Source organism: Mus musculus, chromosome 5 (assembly GCF_000001635.26).
Source record: "Mus musculus strain C57BL/6J chromosome 5, GRCm38.p6 C57BL/6J".
NCBI lineage: Eukaryota > Metazoa > Chordata > Mammalia > Rodentia > Muridae > Mus > Mus musculus.
Window position 1 is genome coordinate 148,303,607 of NC_000071.6, and position 22,436 is coordinate 148,326,042.

At 46.7% G+C, this 22,436-nt stretch overlaps 1 protein-coding gene across 6 annotated transcripts in view; it reads left to right on the forward strand.

Moving 5' to 3' along the window:
- Window positions 1-12,459, forward strand: part of Mtus2 (microtubule associated tumor suppressor candidate 2) — a 358,791-nt gene extending 346,332 nt beyond the window's left edge. For 5 of the 6 annotated variants that reach the window (NM_029920.7, NM_001359503.1, XM_006504891.4 and 2 more), the window contains 2 exons: window positions 3,024-3,121; window positions 9,700-12,459. In NM_029920.7, the coding sequence (NP_084196.4) occupies window positions 3,024-3,121; window positions 9,700-9,913 (312 nt within the window). In that variant the 3' untranslated portion in view covers window positions 9,914-12,459. The remainder of the gene's footprint in view (window positions 1-3,023; window positions 3,122-9,699) is intronic. The other variant, XM_011241018.3, reaches the window with a different exon arrangement.
- Window positions 12,460-22,436: the final 9,977 nt, after the last annotated feature.

The window sequence follows — 22,436 nt, forward strand, 5'->3', positions numbered from 1 at the left end:
GTTGGCCCGCTTGCTCCAGAGAGCGGATGCTGTGGCTCTTGCTGGTGACAGTGCTCGGTGAGGGGTGCCCCTCCCTGCCTGTGGCTCACAGGCGAACCGGACAATCGTAGCTGAGCCTGGACTTCTCACAAGGCCAGGACTTCTGAAAGGAGTCCTGGTGGCTTCTTTTGGTTACTTCTCCAATCATTTCTGTGTCCTTCCACCACTAAGACGACAGCAGGAACGATCCATCGCTGTTGTTTACCAGGCCTGAGCAAAGCTCTGTCATTCCATTCCAACAGCTAGCCTGGGCAATGGTACTGCCACAGGACGAGAAGCCTAGGAAGGGGGACAGTTGTACCCAGTCTGTGAGTGGCTGAGCCCACAAGGCAACCCTGGAGGAGTGCCCCCAAATCCTCACGTGACAGAAGGATCAGAGATCTCAGTAATGGGAGTCCACCTTCATGAGCCAATGACCTCCAAAGGCCCCATGTCCTGTCCTGGTACTGCACCTGGGGGAGAGGGGTTCAGTTGCTTTGGAGGGACAGGAGCATCCAGTTCAAAACAAAGACTTTGCCCCTCGGTCATCAGCTAGGTTCCTGGGAGCTAGCCTGAGGAAATAGAGCAATATTTGTCCCCTCCTAGAGGCCCAAGGCCCAGATAAGGGCTTTTAAAAACTATGTATTCTGTGTGCATGTAGGTGTAGTATCCACTGAAACCAGAAGAGGGTGCCAGGTCCTCCTGTAGCGTCCTGACCAGTGTGTGCTGGGAACCAAATTCAGGTCCACAAGAGCTGTAAATGTTTTTAATAGCTGAGCTTTCTTTCCAGCCCCATTTGTTGATATTATTTTTTAAATGATTTTTGCTACTATGAAAGAGGAAGAGAGAATGTGTACATTGTAGGAAAGATAAACAAAAATAAGAAAATTAGAATATCGTATTCTTCTACCATTAACACTTCTCAGAGATATGTCTTAATGCCCCTCTCTCCTACACACACACATACACACACCAAATTTTGTCTTGTACAGTGTTCTATAGCCCTCTTCCAACGAACAGGTCTCCCCCCCCCACACACACACACCCAGCTAGGATCTTGCTAAATAGCCCATGCTGGTCTGAAATTTATAGTCCCACTGCCTCCACCACCAGCGTGCCGAGATTACAGACTTGTATCTCACCTCCAGTTTTGAAGAGTTACTGCCCATCTCATCCCCATTTGTCTCTGAAACATCCTTTGCAAATGGTTTGCACAAACCAGGAGCTTGGTCCACGTGTGGCTCTCTGCTGCAGGCATCTCTTGTTGCACAGGTGTGTTCCAGGCAGTGGAGAGACAGGTGTGTCTATTACCACCGTCCTGGGCAATGGGAGCCACATAGCTCCTCCCAACAGCCCAGCACTTATCACGGACCACAGGGGCCACACAGACCGATCTTGTCATATGCCCTGGCTAGGGTGACCCTTGAAACAGCCATCCATCTTCCTCTCGGTGATTGGGCTGTCTGCAAAGAACCACCCACGAGCCCCTGGGCTGATTTGGCTATGTTCAGCCATGTTCTGGCTTTGCAGAAGGTCTGTATGACTTTCTGTCCTGGGGATCTATTATTTCCCACTTCCTGGGAATAAAGATGAAGGCCAGGTAGTATGCCTTGCTCCAGTCCTTGGCAAGGATTCCCAAGCTCTATTCATGAGCAAGTTGCAGTTTTCTTTAAAGACTAGTGTACTGGCTAGTTTTGTGTCAACTTGACACAGCTGGAGTTATCACAGAGAAAGGAGCTTCAGTTGAGGAAATGCCTCCATGAGATCCAACTGTAAGGCATTTTCTTACTTAGTGATCAAGGGGGAAAGGCTCCTTGTGGGTGGGACCATCTCTGGGCTGGTAGTCTTGGGTTCTATAAGAGAGCAGGCTGAGCAAGCCAGGGGAAGCAAGCCAGTAAGGAACATCTCTCCATGGCCTCTGCATCAGCTCCTGCTTTCTGACCTGCTTGAGTTCCAGTCCTGCATCCTTTGGTGATCAACAGCAGTATGGAAATGTGAGCCAAATAAACCCTTTCCTCCCCAGCTTGCTTCTTGGTCATGATGTTTGTGCAGGAACAGAAACCCTGACTAAGACAACTAGCTACAGGAACAGTCAATGCACCCCCCCCCCTTTCATGGGACAATCCAGGTGTGGGTGCTCATCCCAGGCACTGCGGCAGCTGGGAAGCTAAAGCAGAAGGTCGCTGTGTACTCCAGGGCACCCTGAGTCACACGGCGAGTTCCAAAGGCTACAGTCAATTAAAGAGGCTACAGAGTAAAAAGCCTCTTTAAAAAAAATTCTAAAGTTAGAACGAAAGCACACACCAGCTAGATCCCACAGTGATGGAGAGATGGCATAAACTGGCAAGACCGTCACTGTAATAAGCCTTTCTAATAGGTTGCCAAGGCTTCCCCTGTCTGTTTTTAAAAAATTGACCTTTGCTTCTGTATCTTCAAATCCAAGAGGATTCCCTAGACTTTTAGACTTCTAGGCTTCTTTGCTTTGTTGTTCTGGCTGGAAAGGAAAGAATATGCCCACAATACTTGGCACTCTAGCCCCGTTAATTCAAAAGCGCCTGAGTAGGGCCAAGTATGTGTGCCTGGCAAGGGACAGTGACTCACTCACTGCAGTTGACCTCCAATTGGGATTCACAGCCTGATTCTGATCATGACAGTGACCTGTAACCCTCACTGTAAAAATATGTATGTATTCTCTCTCTCCCTCATACATGCACACACACACACACACACACACACACACAGAGAGAGAGAGAGAGAGAGAGTCTAAAATATGTATCATAGTGCTTTTTTACTACATACAGTGCACTCCGGCATTTTCTGCTCTGACTTTCTGAAAAGGGCTATGCTGGTCGCTTATCCATCTCGCCTGACTTTCCAGCCCACAAAAGTGTTGTGCAGAGAGTTTAGCAAAGCACTGTTCCCAGAGATCCTCCAAAGTGCAGAAGCCAGGACCAACGGCTTGCCGCTGGCTGGTGGGCGTCTCTTCACTAGTGTCCCTTTCCTAGGTGGAAAAGAATATCATCCTGGAAGAAAGGATCCAGGTGCTGCAGCAGCAGAATGAAGACCTCAAAGCGAGGATCGACCAGAACACAGTTGTCACCAGGTGGGTGGGCCCCGTTTCTGATCACATGCCCGTCTCAGAATGGCTTTCCTGGAACATCTGCATTGTCGCAGTATCCAGTCTGAATCATCTCCTGGTGCCTCTCACATGATCAGAAGAAAAGCACACGGCTGTGACCCCTCGGTGCACATCCCAGCTCTGCCTCACGTCCTGCCCCGTTCCCCGTAAGTGAGTGAAGACCATGAGCCCAGGAAGCAGGGCCCCACAGCAGGAAGATTTCATCCTAGAGCTTAGCAGAGGAGCATCAGTGGGGTGTGGATAAGGAGGCTAAGGAGAACCACAGCTAGATAACTCCAGTATTCCAGAAGCTCAGATCCCTTCAGGGTCTTTCCTCAGGAGCCCTGCTTGCAAGAATCAGGAGTCATCCTTGACCCCCCACTCAGCTGCAGGTTATTTTGTTCGGCAAGGCTAAGTTGCCCGAGTGAGATGGAGACCTGAGCCTTTTCCCACTCTGCTGGACCAGTCTCCTCAGTGCGGCTGTGATGTGCTATCCTGTGTACACACATGCTCATGCACACGTACTCATGCATACATCCATTCACACATGCACGCACTTACACACGGGCATGCTTATCCACTGACACCACCTGTCCACACGCCCACACGTACCCAGACGGCAAGTGCAGGTGTTGGCTCAGAGTACCTTTTCAGGACTTAAGCCCATCCAGGTGTAAATTGTATTTGTACTTATACCTGTTGATTCCTGGAGGCAGCTATCACCTTCTGAAAGAGCTCCGAAGGGAGATCCTCACTCAAGTTGCGGGATAATAGCGGCAGAGCTCTGGGGACATCTCATATCATGCAGGGGTAGAGGAGTCGACCCCGAGGGGAAAGGGGTCCCAGTTTTTATAGGCCCTCAGGGGGGAAAGGAGAAGGAGGGAGTAGGGGATTTCCCGATCTAAACAATGTCTATTCTCAAGAAATGGGTTTGGGTGGGGTACAAGGAAAGAGTCTGGTGCAGGTGCAGCAACTCCAGATTGGCCCCAGCTGTGGTTGCTGGGGAGATTTTCTGACTCTTCCCCAGCAACCAATATCACAAACACCTGGCAATGGGCTTCATCAGTGGGCACACACATGGGTTTAAGGAACGGTCAGAACATTGGCAGACACACGGGTTCTAGGAGCGGCCAGATCGTTGTACACCTCTATTTTTCTAAATCAGTGAAGCTAGTTCTGCTAACAATGAAATCTATTTTGCCAATTTCAGGGCTTCTGTGACCTTTAACGTTCTGTCAGGATCTTTCATTCCCCACTTCTTATAGTTACTAGTTCTAATCTTAGAACTAGACTGCAATCTCTTCTTCAAGGTTCTGCAGAGACTGGTATTGTTGTCTTAGTACAAACAGCTGGACAGCACCAATCCTTTCTCTAACAAAGGTCACCAATTTATTAAGAATTAGCAAGCCACACGTCAGCAGTAAGAGCAAAATTATTAGAGGACCCATCAGAGTAGACATGAGGGTGGTCAACCAAGGGGATTTATTCTTCAGGAGCTCGCTTTACGTGAGAGGCATGAATCTAAGCAGAGATGCCTTCTACTTTGACAACAGTGGGGGTGGTCAGCAGCATGATGTAAGGGCCTTTCCAACGAGGTTCTAGATTGCCAGCTCAATGTCGTTGGACGAGAACTGCCTCTCCCACCTGGAACTGGTGTGGTACCATCAAATCTCCTGGTTTGTAGGCCTCCTTGAGCTGCCCCCAGGCAGTGTTTCTGACCACTTCTAGGGCTTTCATGCGTGTAAACAGTGAAAGACCAGGGTTAAATTCTAGAGGATCTAACACTCTCCCCACTTCAGTGAGTGGGGGAGGTCCCCCCGTACAGGATTTCATATGGAGTGAGCTTAAATTTTCCCGGTGTGTTCCTGATGCGGAAAAAGGCAAAGGGAAAAAGAGCTGTCCAGTCATTCCCGCCGGTCTCTAAGGCCAATTTAGTCAAGGTCTCTTTTAGAGTTCTATTTATCCTTTCTACCTGTCCTGAACTCTGGTATCCCGAGCTTTTGTCCCCGCCGGCAAGAACACACTCAGGACAACCGGAATCTTCTGCGGCAAAGCTTTTATTGCTTACTTATCAGGAGGGAAGACCCCCGAACCGGGAAAATGGCACTGCTTATATAGCCCGCAGTGTGACGTTTCAGCACCTAATGTAGTGTGACAGCTCCTGATTCGTTGCTCGCCCATCACCCCATTACTACGCCGCGAGATGGGCAGTGACTAGGCGTGAGTTCACTCTTGCACTTGCGTATAAGGCTTGTTTACTAGTTAGGTGCAGTGGAAGCCAGCGCCATCTTATAATGGCGATTGCTCATGGCACGCACGCGATTGCTCGTGACACGGCTCTCCACACTCTGGGATCTACAAGCACAGTGTAATTTCCAATCAATTCCCAGTTGAATGGCCAGTCCCTAACTTACCTGGGCAACAAAGGCGGGTCTGTTGTCAGACCCTATTACCTTAGGTAATTTTTTCTAGGATCTTCTTAACCACAACATTGGCAGTTTCTTTTGTCATTGGGTAGGCCTCCACCCATCTTGAAAAGGTATCTATAAAAACTGCTATTGGTATAGATGTTAATGGGCCGCCCCTCAGCCATCTGAAGGGCCTTCTACTAGGAAGCTGCTTCTGTGTACCAGTTTGGAACGCCTGGCCACAGCTGGTTGCTTAGATCACTATGGATCCCGGTTTCTTCTGCAAGGATGTCCTCCTAGCAGTGAATGGGCAAGGACTTGTCCGTTTCAGGCAGGAGGGTAGCAGGATTGAGGATAGCAGGAGGAGCAAACACGACCCATTCAGTCAGCAACAGACTCTGGTAGTGGGTCATTCCGGCATTTGTCATCCATCGGTCTGGGGACTGGCAGATAATGCTTTCAAGAGAGTGGGGGGCTACCACAGTTATTTGCTGTTCCAAAGTTAACTTGTCGGCATCCTTAACAAGAAAGGCTACTGTAGCAACGGCCTTTAAACATGTGGGCCATCCGCTGGCCACTGGGTCCAGCTTGTTAGACAAATATGCCACGGGCCTCTTCTATGGCCCTAGAGCCTGAGTAAGAACCTCTGGCCACCCCCGCCCTCTCATCAACATAGAGGATGAAGGGTTTGGTTAGATCTGGCACAGTCAACAGGGCCTCTTTAATATTTTCAAAGGCTCTCAGATGTTCTGATATCCATCTGAATTCTCTACTTTCTTTGGTCAGGGGGTACAAGGGGGCAGCCAGTGTTGCAAACCCAGGTATCCAAAGTCTGCAGAACCCAGCAGTGCCCAAGAATTCTCTCACCTGTCTTGGAGTAGCCGGTGCCAGTATTTGAGTCACAGTCCTTTTTCTTTGTAATAGGCACATTGGTCCTTCTGTAAAGTCTTCTGGGCGGGTCTTCTTCCTCCAGGTCTAGGTTCCCTGTTGCCCAGGTACCCTGTCTGTCTATTCTCAGGCCTGTTTCTTCTTTCACACTCCCCTACTACTGAGGCCAAAATCCTGCTTAAGTTCCTCTCCTGTCTTCTATCCCTTTTATTCTCTCTCTCTTCCTCCGTCTCTCTCGTGATATACCTTTTTTGCCTCCTTGACTAAATCTTGTAAAGCCGTGGCATGTAATCTTTCTAGTCTCTGTAACTTTCTCTTAATATCTGATGCTGATTGCCCTATAAAAGCCATAGCAACCACGGCTTGTTGACCCTCAGAGGTCAGGTCAAAAGGAGTCTAGCGTCTATAAGCTTCCATCAATCTTTCCAGAAAAACAGATGGGGGCTCGGTAGGACCCTGCATCACCTCTCTTACCTTAGCCAAATTGGTGGGGCATCTCGCTGCTCCCTTTAGATCAGAGCCCGGTGGTAAACTGCCAACCTCTCTCTACCTTGAGCCATATTGTAGTTCCAATCTGGCCGGTCCAGAGGGAACCCAGTGTTAATCTCATTAGGTAGGTTGGTTGGGACTCCATTCACTCCGGGAACATTTTTCTGAGCCTACAGGAAAATGCGCTCTTTTTCTTCAGTGGTAAACGGAACCTGGAGGAGCTGCTGACAATCATCTCAAGTGGGTTGATGAGAAAACATAAGAGACTCCACCAGCCCCGTCAGGCTGGCCAGATTCTCAGAAAAGGAAGCATGGTTAGCTTTCCAACTGTACAGATCTGCAGAGATTGCGGGTCCGAGGGCAGGTCGCCCACAGCTGGCAGAGGAAAAGCAGAAGTGGTGTCAGGAGCTCCATCTGCTGGGGGAATCTGGGCTCATCGTCTCCGGGTCCTGGCTGCCATCCCTCCAGCTGTGCTGTGGAGGAGCAGACCCAGGGGGCGGGGGAGGGTAGAAGATAGGGTGAAGGGGAAGGAACTTGGGGGGAGCTGTGGGTTGAAGAGGAGGCTCCGTTTTGGGAGGAACCTTTTGGTTTCACTTTTGTTTTCGAGAAGAGTCAGGGCTCGGGAGCCTGACCTACACTGGGGAATCCATGGTTTGATCTATGACGATGGATTCTGGACGAGGTCCTGCCAGACAGTAATGTAAGGCTGTTGATCTGGGTGGGACCCAGGTCTGCTCTGAAAAACAATGGCTTTAACTTTAAAGATAAGAGTCAAATCAAAAGTCCCATCCGGTGGCCATCCTACATCAAAAGTCGGCCACTTGGAGGCACAAAAAGTCTGTCAAGGTCTATTCTTAATTTCTACTGAAAGATTATGGGCCCTTGACCTAACTTCAGTCCAGTGGTCTAAAGTCAAACTTAGGGGGGTCATTACAGTCTGTGCCATTGTCCAAATCACCGAAAACACGAAACAGGTACACACACACACACACACACACACACACACACACACACTGACAAATGCCCATCTTCTAATGGACAGACAAAACCAACTCAGAAATGCAAAAGGTCAGGTAAGTACATAAGTCCTCCAATCTAGGAAGACTACCAACTCTTCACTCCCCATCCCAGACGGACTCCTGGAGTCCTTCCCCTCACTCCAGGGCATCCCCCAGAGCGGGCAGTGGGTGATTCCAGCATGTCTGCTGTTCACACTCCATGCCTCATCTTGAGGTGCAGGTCTCCGCTTCTCATGAAACGTTGCAGCTGCAAATTTCAGCACCGAACATCCCCGGCTCACAGAAATATTTTTAGACAAGAAATCTCACCTCCAAGTGGGTCTTCGGAGATGTGGGTGGTCGCGCCAATCCCGGGACGAGCCCCCAATGAAAGACCTTGGAAGGGAGACCCTCACTCAAGTCTCGGGATAATAACGGACCCCCAAGAACTCACAAGAGACCAAGCTTGATGCAAACCACACGAGGCTTTATTGGGGGGGGGGGAAGCCAGAGCTCTGGGGACGACTCGTACCCCACACAGGGGTAGAGGAGTCGACCCCGAGGGGAAAGGGGTCCCAGTTTTTATAGGCCCCCAGGGGGGAAAGGAGAAGGAGGGAGTAGGGGATTACCCAATCTAAACAATGTCTAGTCTCAAGAAATGGGTATGGGAGGGGTCAAGGAAAGAGTCTGGTGCAGGTGCAGCAACTCAGGATTGGCCCCGGCTGTAGTTGCTGGGGAGATTTTCTGACTCTTCCCCAGCAACCAATATCACAAACACCTGGCAATGGGCTTCATCAGTGGGCACACACATGGGTTTAAGGAATGGTCAGAACATTGGCAGACACATGGGTTCTAGGAGCAGCCAGAGCATTGTACACCTCTATTTTTCTAAATCAGTGAAGCTAGTTCTGCTAACAATGAAATCTATTTTGCCAATTTCAAGGCTTCTGTGACCTTTTACATTCTGTCAGGATCTTTCACTTCTAAAACACATAATGGAATAGACAGGCCACTCAGTGGTTAAGAGCACTGGCTGCTCTTCCAGAAGACCCAAATCTGATTCCCCGTACCTACTTGACAGCACACAACCATCTGTAACTCTAGTTCCAGGAGACCCACGCCCTCTTCTGGCCTCCATAGACACTGCATGCAAGTGGTTCTCAGACATGCATGCAGGCAGAACACTTACACACAGTAATTATAGAAATTACTGAAAACATGCAGCAAAGCCAGCAACTTAAGCACCATATCACACACACACACACACACACACACACACACACAACATGCCTTTCTGCCCCCTTCATTAGCCAACAGTGAACAAACATCTGTTTTTCTGAGTGCCATCCAAGAACATAACAGAGCCTCCACCCCTGCCCTCTAGGGCTTGTGGTCCAGCAGACAGACAGGTAGACAGACCGACTCTACAGCAGAGCTAATGACTCTGCTCACAGAGGCATGTACCTAGGGCAGGAGGTAGCGGGAAAATCTTCCTGGATGACTGGCAGCTGTTAGTCCGTACCCTGACCACAGCCAGAGGCAATCTCCATCTCTCTAAGCGACCCCTCCTATGGGCTTCTGGCAGCATGCTCATTTGGCCTACCATCTCCCCCCTTTCCGCTCCAGCCTCTCACCTTTCTCTGTGCATGACTGCCACAACCTCCCCTAACCCAGCAGAGAGACTTGTGAGCCATGAGGTATCGCCCCTGGCCTCTGCCCGTCAGCCTCAGTTGCGTTAGTAGGCCTGCCTGCTGCCTAACCATTGTTCTCTTTCGTGCAGACAACTGTCGGAGGAAAATGCAAACCTCCAGGAATACGTGGAGAAAGAGACCCAGGAAAAGAAGAGACTGAGCCGAACCAACGAAGAACTACTTTGGAAGCTCCAAACGGGGGACCCAACCAGCCCGATTAAACTCTCCCCTACATCTCCAGTGTACAGAGGCTCCTCCTCTGGACCCTCCTCTCCGGCCAGAGTCAGTACCACACCTAGATGACATCACCCTGCCACCCATAGGAGCTCAGGCTTCTGCCCATCTGAGGGCGTGCTGGCCAGGTGCCGGTGGCCACCTTGTGCGCATGCTCGGTAGCTGCACAGTGCGCATGCTCGGTAGCTGCACAATGCATCTTAGGCAGCGTCCTCTCTGACCCTTGTGCAAGACCATCCTGGTATTGGCGCTTAGGAAGGTGTAAGCAGCAGAGTCTGGTGTCCACAAAAAGAAAAAAAAATGTTTTAGTATAGTGAGAAGCAAAAGAGAAACAACTCCAATTGTCCTTGAGCGACGAACTTCCATGGCAGAACTTTAGGTCAGTCACAAACAGCTCCGTTTTGAATACACGAAACCCTCCTTGTACCAACCGCCGCATGTGTATATCCAGATGTGTGGGTATACAACTGTGGCGATTCCGAATTGCATTTTTTTATAACGCGATACGCTGACATATTTTAGTGAAGGTCAGCAGTTTTCTAACTTGTGCCTAAGAATTATTGGGAAATGAAAATGCATTTCTATCTAGTTTCCTGGAAATATTTCTACCCAAAATAGAGAAGAAAAGAAGGAAAGAAAGAAAGAAAAAAAAAGAAAAGGTAGAAGCATGCCTATCTGCCACCGAGTGATCCCCTGCTTAACCTAAACACCAGCGATTTGTAGATGGTAACTGCCTTTGGAAAAATAGCTTCTTAGTCCAACGTGACTGGGGTCACTGGTACCCCACTGCAGGATTTAATTATGACTTCTCCTATCCCAAGGAGGTGAAATGTAGCGGGGTGGGGGTGGGGGGAACTGAGGAGTCATATAGTCTGGCCAATGTTTTCCTCCTTAGTGATTCATTATCTTGAAAACACCAGTTTTGCTCCGCCCCCCCCCCCAATGGCATCTTGGAATCCATCATCAAGCTAGTATTGCGTCCTCAGGAAAACATGGGAGCATGTGGCTTTTGCAGCGAGGATGAGCCTGAACTTGGAGAAGATCAAGACCATGCATGGCTCATCTTCATGACAGAGGAGTCTGGTAGGGCCACCATGGCTCCCATCACGGCCTCTCATAGGCAACACCCCCATTTTCAGTTTGGTTCTATGACTCGACCCCATCACCACACAACAAGATGGCTCAGGGGTTCCAGTCAAGGCTTCCAGAAACCAGCCTTTCTCTCTTGGGGAAAGGAGGGAAGCCAGTTCTAAAGGTGCTAGATCATGTCCCTTCTGCTGGAGGGTCACCAGGGCTGCACCTGGTAGTAGTCCCATCTTAGCCCCAGAAGGCTCTCCCAGACAAGGGAACGCAGTGAAACGGCCAGCCGGCATCCATCAGCCACTGGACTGGCCTTTGACTCTAACACGGTAGAAATTAGACCACGAAAGGTATTCATGTAGTGCTATGGAAGATTAGAGGCATGATCCACAAAGGAGAAGTAGTTTTAACAGTCAACACAGTGCCGATAACGATACCTTTGTTTCCTGTATATGACAAGAGACCCTTCACTTTCTAAGCATGGGCCTGCCTGTCTTTGAGCATGCCCAAGATGACAAGAGCAATGGAGCCAAGCAGAAATGGCCTGGGCATGGTGACAGCTTCTCCAAGGATACACATAACTGACTCAGAGGCAAATGTGGTCTGTATCCCTTCTATGGCTCTGAGTTGGGCGTCCTTGGCCTCGGATGCATCTGACTGTAGCCAGCTTCCATGGGTCTTGCCCATTCTGGAGACACACACGGTAGATACACAGAGAAGAAACAGGTCTTTTCCCTTTGGCTCTGCATGATACTGGGATACTGAGCTGGGCATTCCATAATAGTAGCCCATGCCATGTCAGTTACACACACACACACACAAATATTTATTCTTTTAGCAGGCACAACCTGCAGGTATAAGTTTGGTTGGCCACTTAGCTCTCCAAGTTAGGACCCGCCTCCACAGCTGTACCTGCTGAGGGCAGGTACTCAGCAATACAGAGTTCGATGTGATTATAGAATGTGGTGCAGTATGTTAGGCTGTTGTGGTCAAAGTGGTAGCAATGTTAGATCTATGTACCCTCATTAGGTGGACTAGAGCTTTGCCCTAATCAGCCTCGACCCTGGGCACTTGAATAAATCTCCCCATGGCCCTGGCTTCGTTTCTCCATCACAGACACCCATCACATATGGTACCCCACTTGAATTAAGTTCTGAGATCCAGGTGGCCAGAGCTGCTATGATTCCTCTGCCTCCATGCTGCTATGATCCGGACCTCTCGGCATGGAAACCCGAGTCTGTCTCCCTTCCCAGGCTGGGGAACTGCGCCCTCCCCTCCTGCCACAGACAGACCTGCCAAACAGCTCTGTTCTTCATGGAGTCAGGAGGTCCTGCTGGCCTGCAGCAACTCAGTTGCCTTGGGCTGGGACTGCATTCTTGTGATGTCTGGATGGGTTTGGGGCTGGAGGTCAGGTACTCTGGGATTAGCTGAAGGGGGCACAGTGTTCTTTGTCCTGCCCCTCCGGTTAACTGTGCTCCATATTTGTGTTGAACTCTAAAAGCATATTAAAGTGAACCTGAGGGACTCCCATGATATCCATGTGGTCTGTGTTAACTGGGGACAAAGCTCATTCGGTCCCGACATGGCAGACAAGGGCGCAAAAGGTATTTTTATACCCTTTCCTGTGTGGGCCAGGGTTGATTGGAACCAAGTCTGGAGACTCAGCAAGGCCAAAGCTATGCATCCCTCTCTCCAATTTCTCCCCAACAGTCCACCACCCAGGAACCAAACATTCGAATAGATGGTCCTATGTGCTACTCCGTATTCACACCACCACAGTGGCTAAGATACACATTTGCTCATTTTTTTAAATCTGGAATCAGCCACTCTTCCTATCCCATGAGCCATTGTTGTGGATGGATTATGGCCAGTTTGTCCAACCTTGCCTGGCCCTAGTGTTTCCCACAGGTGCTGTCTTAGTCAGGGTTTCTATTCCTGCACAAACATCATGACCAAGAAGCAAATTGGAGAGGAAAGGGTTTGTTCGGCTTACACTTCCACATTGCTGTTCATCACTGAAGGAAGTCAGGACTGGAACTCAATCAAGCAGGTCAGGAAGCAGGAGCTGATACAGAGGCCATGGAGGGATGTTCCTTACTGGCTTGCTTCTCCTGGCTTACTCAACCTGCTCTCTTATAGAACCCAAGACTACCAGCCCAGGGATGATCCCACCCACAAGGGGCCTTTCCCCCTTGATCACTAATTGAGAAAATGCCTTACAGTTGGATCTCATGGAGGCATTTCCTCAACTGAAGCTCCTTTTTCTGTGATAACTCCAGCTGTGTCAAGTTGACACAGTACAATTGACCCCTTGTCAACTTGACACACAGACACATCACTAGTAAGCCTCAACCCTTAATTTCTTATTCATCCCCAGGATCTAAACAACTTTAAAAGTCCCACAGTCTTTACTTATTAAAAGTCAATCCCTTTAAAATGTCCAATATCTTTTAAAATCCAAAGTCTTTTTACAATTAACAGTCTCTTGATCTGGGGGAGCCATCTTGGTTCCCGGATCCCTCTGAGACTAGTCTGTTCAGGTGAAAGTGTAGAATACAGAAGCTAACAGCTTCTGGGACAGGCACTGTTTCGGGCCTTCATCTTCTGCCAGGCGGCAGGTCCAAACGCCAGATATCTGTGCTCCTTCCCTACAAGAGGAGAGCTTGCTTGCAGAGAGTGCTCGGACCACTGAAACTCAGGAGAGAGCAAGTCTCCCAGGTCTGGTAATAGAGGCTAACAGAATCATGAGAGGAACAAGCTCTAACCAGAGACAACTATAACAACTAACTCCAGAGATTACCAGATGGCGAAAGGCAAATGTAAGAGTCTTACTAACAGGGTGTGGTGGCATATGCCTTTAATCCCAGCACTTGGGAGGCAGGCGAATTTCTGAGTTCAAGGCCAGCCTGGTCTACAGAGTGAGTTCCAGGACAGCCAGGGCTACACAGAGAAACCGTGTCTCAAAAAAATCAAAAAATCAAAAAAAAAAAAAAGAAAGAAAGAAAGAAAGAAAGAAAGAAAAAAGGAAGGAAAGAAAAGAAAAAACAACAAGAATCTTACTAACGGAAACCAAGACCACTCACTATCATTAGAACCCAGCACTCCCACCTCAGCCAGTCCTGGGCAACCCAACACACCCGAAAAGCTAGACCCGGATTTAAAAGCATATCTCACGATGATGGTAGAGGACATCAAGAAGGACTTTAATAACTCACTTAAAGAAATACAGGAGAACACTGCTAAAGAGTTACAATTCCTTAAAGAAAAACAGGAAAACACAACCAAACAGGTAGAAGTCCTTAAGGAAAAACAGGAAAACACAACCAAACAGGTGATGGAATTGAGCAAAACCATACTAAACCTAAAAAGGGAAGTAGACACAATAAAGAAAACCCAAAGTGAGGCAACGCTGGAGATAGAAACCCTAGGAAAGAAATCTCGAACCATAGATGTGAGCATCAGCAACAGAATACAAGAGATGGAAGAGAGAATCTCAGGTGCAGAAGATTCCATAGGGAACATGGGCACAACAATCAAAGAAAATGCAAAATGCAAAAAGATCCTAACTCAAAACATCCAGGAAATCCAGGACACAATGAGAAGACCAAACCTACAGATAATAGGAGTAGATGAGAATGAAAATTTTTCAAATTAAAGGGACAGCAAATATCTTCAACAAAATTATAGAAGAAAACTTCCCTAACTTAAAGAAAGAGATGCCCATGAACATACAAGAAGCCTACAGAACTCCAAATAGACTGGACCAGAAAAGAAATCCCTCCTGACACATAATAATCAGAACAACAAATGCACTAAATAAAGATAGAATATTAAAAGCAGTAAGGGAAAAAGGTCAAGTAACATATAAAAGCAAGCCTATCAAAAATACACCAGACTTTTTACCAGAGACTATGAAAGCCAGAAGATCCTGGACAGATGTTATACAGACATTAAGAGAACACAAATGCCAGCCCAGGCTACTATACCCAGCAAAACTTTCAATTACCATAGATGGAGAAACCAAAGTATTCCACGACAAAACCAAATTAACACGTTATCTTTCCACGAATCCAGCCCTTCAAAAGACAATAACAGAAAAAACCAACCAAACAAAAAAACCAATACAAGGATGGAAACTACGCCCTAGAAAAAGCAAGAAAGTAATTCTTCAACAAACCTAAAAGAAGACAGCCACAAGAACAGAATGCCAACTCTAAAAACAAAAATAATAGGAAGCAACAATTACTTTTCCTTAATATCTCTTAATATCAGTGGACTCAATTCCCCAATAAAAAGACATAGACTAACAGACTGGCTACACAAACAGGACCCAACATTTTGCTGCTTACAGAAAACCCATCTCAGGGAAAAAGACAGACACTACCTCAAAATGAAAGGCTAGAAAACAATTTTCCAATCAAATGGTTTGAAGAAACAAGCTGGAGTAGCCATTCTAATATCTAATAAAATCGACTTCCAATTGAAAGTTATCAAAAAAGACAAAGAGGGGAACTTCATACTCATTAAAGGTAAAATCTTCCAAAAGGAACTCTCAATTCTGAATATCTATGCTCCAAATGCAAGGGCAGCCACATTCATTAAAGAAACCTTAGTAAAGCTCAAAGCACACATTGCACCTCACACAATAATAGTGGGAGACTTCAACACACCACTTTCATCAATGGACAGATCGTGGAAACAGAAACTAAACAGGGGCACAGTGAAACTAACAGAAGTTATGAAACAAATGGATTTAACAGATATCTACAGAACAGTTTATCCTAAAACAAAAGGATATACCTTCTTCTCAGCACCTCATGATACCTTCTCCAAAACTGACCATATAATTGGTCACAAAACAGGCCTCAACAGATACAAAAATATTGAAATTGTCCCATGCATCCTATCAGATCACCATGGACTAAGGCTGATCTTCAATAACAACATAAATAATAGAAAGCCAACATTCACGTAGAAACTGAACAACACTCTACTCAATGATACCTTGGTCAAGGAAGGAATAAAGAAAGAAATTAAAGACTTTTTAGAGTTTAATGAAAATTGAAAATGAAGCCACAACATACCCAAACTTATGGGACACAATGAAAGCATTTCTAAGAGGAAAACTCAGAAGTCTGAGTGCCTCCAATAAGAAACTAGAGAGAGCAAACACTAGCAGCTTGACAACACACCTAAAAGCTCTAGAACAAAAGGAAGCAAATTCACCCAAGAGGAGTAGATGGCAGGAAATAATCGAACTCAGGGGCGAAATCAACCAAGTGGAAACAAGAAGAACTATTCAAGGAATCAACCAAACGAGGTTCTTTGAGAAAATCAACAAGATAGATAAACTCTTAGCCAGACTCAATAGAGGGCACAGGGACAGCATCCTAATTAACAAAATCAGAAATGAAAAGGTAGACATAACAACAGATTCTACAGAAATAGAAGCAGTCATTAATAGTCTCCTAACTAAAAAAAGCCCAGGACCAGATGGGTTTAGTGCAGAGTTCTATCAGACCTTCAAAGAAGATCTAATTCCAGTTCTTCACAAACTATTCCACAAAATAGAAGCAGAAGGTACTCTACCCAATTCATTCTATGAAGCCACAATTACTCTGATACCTAAACCACAGAAAGACCCAACAAAGATAGGGAACTTCAGACCAATTTCCCTTATGAATATCGATGCAAAAATACTCAATAAAATTCTCGCTAACTGAATCCAAGAACACATCAAAACAATCATCCATCCTGACTAAGTAGGCTTCATCCCAGGGATGCAGGGATGGTTTAATATATGGAAATACATTAACGTAATCCACTATATAAACAAACTCAAAGACAAAAAACACATGATCATCTTGTTAGATGCGGAGAAAGCATTTGACAAAATCCAACACCCATTCATGATAAAAGTCTTGGAAAGATCAGGAATTAGAGGCCCATACATAAACATGATAAAAGCAATCTACAACAAACCAGTAGCCAACATCAAAGTAAATGGTGAGAAGCTGGAAGCAATCTCACTAAAATCAGGGACTAGACAAGGCTGCTCACTTTCTCCCTACCTATTCAACATAGTACTTGAAGTCCTAGCCAGAGCAATTCAACAACAAAAGGAGATCAAGGGGATACAAATTGGAAAGGAAGAAGTCAAAATATCACTTTTTGCAGATGATATGATAGTTTATATAAGTGACCCTAAAAATTCCACCAGAGAACTCCTAAACCTGATAAACAGCTTCAGTGAAGTAGCTGGATTTAAAATTAACTCAAACAAGTCAATGGTCTTTCTCTACACAAAGGATAAACAGGCTGAGAAAGAAATTCAGGAACCAACACCCTTCACAATAGTCACAAATAATATAAAATACCTTGGTGTGACTCTAACTATGGAAGTGAAAGATCTGTATGATAAGAACTTCAAGTCTCTGAAGAAAGAAATTAAAGAAGATCTCAGAAGATGGAAAGATCTCCCATGCTCATGTATTGGCAGGATCAATATAGTAAAAATGGCTATCTTGCCAAAAGCAATCTACAGATTCAATGCAATCCCCATCAAAATTCCAACTCAATTCTTCAACGAATTAGAAAAGGCAATTTGCAAATTCATCTGGAATAACAAAAAACAGGATAGCAAAAACTATTCTCAACAATAAAATAACCTCTGGTGGAATCACCATGCCTGACCTAAAGCTGAACTACAGAGCAATTGTGATAAACAAAACAAAACAAAACAAAACCTGCATGGTACTGGTATAGCGACAGACAAGTAGACCAATGGAATAGAATTGAAGACCCAGAAATGAACCCACACACCTAGGGTCACTTGATCTTTGACAAGGGAGCTAAAACCATCCAGTGGGAAAAGACAGCATTTTCAACAAATGGGGCTGGCACAACTGCCAGTTATCATGTAGAAGAATGTGAATTGATCCATTCTTATCTCCTTGTACTAAGGTCGAATCTAAGTGGATCAAGGAACTCCACATAAAACCAGAGACAGTGAAACTTATAGAGGAGAAAGTGGGGAAAAGCCTCGAAGATATGGGCACAGGGGGAAAATTCCTGAATAGAACAGCAATGCTTGTGCTGTAAGATCGAGAATCGCCAAATGGGACCTCATGAAACTGCAAAGCTTCTGTAAGGCAAAAGACACCTTCAATAAGACAAAAAGGCCACCAACAGATTGGGAAAGGATCTTTACCTATCCTAAATCAGATAGAGGACTAATATCCAATATATATTAAGAATTCAGGAAGGTGGGCTCCAGAAGATCAAATAACCCCATTAAAAATGGGGCTCAGAGTTAAATAAAAAATTCTCATCTGAGGAACACTAAATGGCTAAGAAGCACCTGAAAAAATGTTCCGCATCCTTAATCATCAGGGAAATGCAAATCAAAACAACCCTGAGATTCCAACTCACACCAGTCAGAATGACTAAGATCAAAAATTCAGGTGACAGCAGATGCTGGCGAGGATATGGAGAAAGAGGAACACTGCTCCATTGCTGGTGGGATTGCAAGCTTGTACAACCACTCTGGAAATCAGTCTGGCGGTTCCTCAGAAAATTGTACATAGTACTAACGGAGGATCCCACAATACCTCTCCTGGGCATATATCCAGAAGATGTTCCAACTGGTAAGAAGGACACATGCTCCATTATGTTCATAGCAGCCTTATTTATAATAGCCAGAAGCTGGAAAGAACCCAGATGCCCCTCAACAGAGGAATGGATACAGAAAATGTGGTACATTTAGACAATGGAGTACTACTCAGCTATTAAAAAGAATGAATTTATGAAATTCCTAGGCAAACGGATGGACCTGGAGGGCATCATCCTGAGTGAGGTAACCCAATCACAAAAGAACTCACATGATATGTACTCACTGATCAGTGGATATTAGCCCAGAAACTTAGGATACCCAAGATACAAGATACAATTTGCAAAACACATGAAACTCAAGAAGAATGAAGACCAAACTGTGGACACTTTGCCCCTTCTTAGAAATGGGAACAAAACACCCATGGAAGGAGTTACAGAGACAAAGGTTGGAGATGAGATGAAAGGATGGACCATCTAGAGACTGCCATACCCGAGGATCCATCCCATAATCAGCCTCCAAACGCTGACATCATTGCATACACTAGCAAGATTTTGCTGAAAGGACCCTGATATAGCTGTCTCTTATGAGGCTATGCCAGGGCCTAGCAAACACATAAGTGGATGCTCACAGTCAGCTATTGGATGGATCACAGGGCCCCCAATGGAGGAGATAGAGAAAGTACCCAAGGAGCTAAAGGGGTCTGCAACCCTATAGGTGGAACAACAATATGAACTAACCAGTACCCCCTGGAGCTTGTGTCTCTAGCTGCATATGTATCAGAGGATGGCCTAGTTGGCCATCATTGGAAAGAGAGGCCCCTCGGTCTTGCAAACTTTATATGCCTCACTACAGGGGAATGCCAGGGCCAAGAAGTGGGAATGGGGAGGGGGGTATGGGGGACTTTTGGGATAGTATTTGAAATGTAAATGAAGTAAATACCTAATAAAAATTGGAAAAAGGTCTCTTAACTGTGGGATCCACTAAAATATTTTCTTCCTTCAAGGGGGAAAATATCGGCACGGTCACAATCAAAAGCAAAAATCAATCTCCAACCCTCCAATGTCTGGGATCCAACTCACGATCTTCTGGGCTCCTTCAAGGGCTTGGGTCACTTCTCCAGCCCTGCCCCTTCGTTCTCAGGCTCCAGATGCCTGTACTCCACTGCTACTGCTCTTGGTGGTCATCTCATGGTACTGGCATCTCCAAAACACTGCATGACCCCTTCAGTCCTGGACCGTCAATTGCAACTGAGGCTGCACCTTCACCAATGGCCTTCCATGGCCTCTCACGGTGCCGAGCCTCAGCTGCTCTGCGTGACCCCTTCATGCCTTCAAAACCAGTACCACCTGGGTGACCCTTACACATTACCAAGTCCCGCTGCAGCACAAGGTACAACCTTGTCTATCTCTGGAACACAGCCTCTGTGCTCTCAGAAAACACTTCCCAGAAGATATCATCCAGCTAACCAGCATCAATAGTCCCAGTAATGCAAAGTTTTTGCTTTAGTAGTTCTTGTATCTTGTTAATCACACCTGATTCTTCAGCCCCAGCTAACCAGAACCACAGAATAATCAAACTCCAAAATAGCAATGGCCCTGAAAAGAGTCTTTAATTTTCTCTCTGAAAATTCACAAGCCAGGCCTTCATCTTCTGCACTGTTCTCAACATTATCTTCCAAGCTCCTACACAACATCTGACAGAGCTCTTAACACCGAATGGATCTTCTAGCCCAAAGTTCCAAAATCCTTCCACAGTCCTCCCCAAAACATGGTCAGGTTGTCACAGGAATACCCCACTCTGCTGGTAGTCAGGGTTTCTATTCCTGCACAAACATCATGACCAAGAAGCAAATTGGAGAGGAAAGGGTTTATTCGGCTTACACTTCCACATTGCTGTTCATCACTGAAGGAAGTCAGGACTGGAACTCAAGCAGGTCAGGAAGCAGGAGCTGATGCAGAGGCCAAGGAGGGATATTACTTACTGACTTGCTTCCCTTGGCTTGCTCAGCCTGCTCTCTTATAGAACCAAGACTACCAGCCCAGAGATGGTCCCACCTACAAGGGGCCTTTCCCCCTTGATCACTAATTGAGAAAATGCCTTACAGTTGGATCTCATGGAGGCATTTCCTCAACTGAAGCTCCCTTTTCTGTGATAACTCCAGCTTGTGTCAAGTTGACACAAAACTAACCAGTATAGGTGCCCAGCATTGTTTGGGGGGTCACAAGGAAGACCTGAGTTTTCTACTTCCTGTGCTCATTTTGGTGGAATGCATGGGATGGCAAGGAGACCACAACCAATCTGGGCATGTAAACGCCCCTGAGCTCATGTCACGCGGGTCCCATGATGAAGCCCCTGTGATCCCCTGCAGATCACCCGAGCTTCCAAAATTTACTGATAAGAGAATACTGATCAATGCATCACTGGTCCATAAATCCTAGCCTTAGTTTTTCCTTGGGATATCGAGTTCCCTCACAGTATGGTAGCCATCGAGCATCATCCTCAACCCCACCCCATGTGGTAAACAGGCCTGATGCCCGCACCATCATTTATAACGGAGTTGGATGCTGACCCGGCCCCTGGAACGTTGCGTTCAGGAAACGAGATTGACACCAGCTGTGAGAAGCCAAAAGGAACTATGTTCCCTCCCACAGGGGATTCAATGCAGGCAGAGGAAATTTAGAAATCCAACTCCCTATCTCCACCTCTGCACCAAGGAGCCTTAAGGATCCCAGCACACCCGTACGGGATACCTGTATCATCTCATGTAGGAACCCAGGCATCCGATGGCACCCTACCTACAGTTTGCCTTCAAGGTCACTCTCAAAGCAGATGCTACGTTAGTGCATGGTATCAGTGAACAACTGTGGTGTCTTCTGTCTCCCTGCACTTTCATGAATGGTGGTCAGGTCCAGAGTCCGCCCAGCCTAGGGTGGGCATTGACTGCGCATGTGTCCACATGTCTGTTTACACTCTGTTCTAGCCTGGTGGACAAGCTTAACTCAATGAAACAGAATGGCTCCTTTTGAGCAGGGGCTGACAGGTTACAGGACATTTCCAGTCCTCCTGACTGCAGCCTCATATTCTGCCCGGCTCTGGTCATTGGCAGATGACAGATGTAGCTGAAAGACAAGGCTATGGGGACATACGAATTCTTCAATTCCTAGAATACTGAGCCACAAGGGGACACTGGAAGTGTTTCATAGCAGAACAGGGTGAGGGGAGGTTTGCACCACAGGAGGCATCCTCAGATCCCCACAATGGAAAGAGTCTTCTAGAAATTGCTGATGTCTTGGCATACCTTTTAAAGGCTAAGAGCGTAGTACCCAGTGTCACCCACTAGATGGCAGAGTGGAGCTGCAGGAACCATTCTCCATCTTGCACTTAGCCTCAATGTAATCTGGACAGAAGTGGTAGCCTCGTCCTCTTTTTATTTTTCCAGACAGGGTTTCTCTGTGTAGCCTTGGCTGTCCTGGAACCCACTCTGTAGAACAGCTAGCCTCAAACTCACAAAGATCTTTCTGCCTCTGCCTATGGAGGGCTGAGATTAAAGGCGTGCACCACCACTACCACCACCACCACCACCATAGGACCTGTGCCTATTTTCCAGTTCCAGGATGCACAGGAATATTCTCTGCGTGACTTCTGTGAGCTGGGACTGAATTAATCCCTGCCCCCTGTAGACTGTATTCAATGGTAACTACACCACAGTAGAGGCACCTTACATTTCCCCAACTGTAGCTGGACTTTGGCTACTCTGTGGGTTCTTTTCTTCCACCCCTTTCCATCCTTTCAACCCCTAACACTAGATAGGAGAGGGGGAAAGGTATAGAAAGGAAAGGGGCGGTATTAACATTGGACTACTTCCTGTTGATTAGGGACATCAAGTTCCTTGGGGCAAGT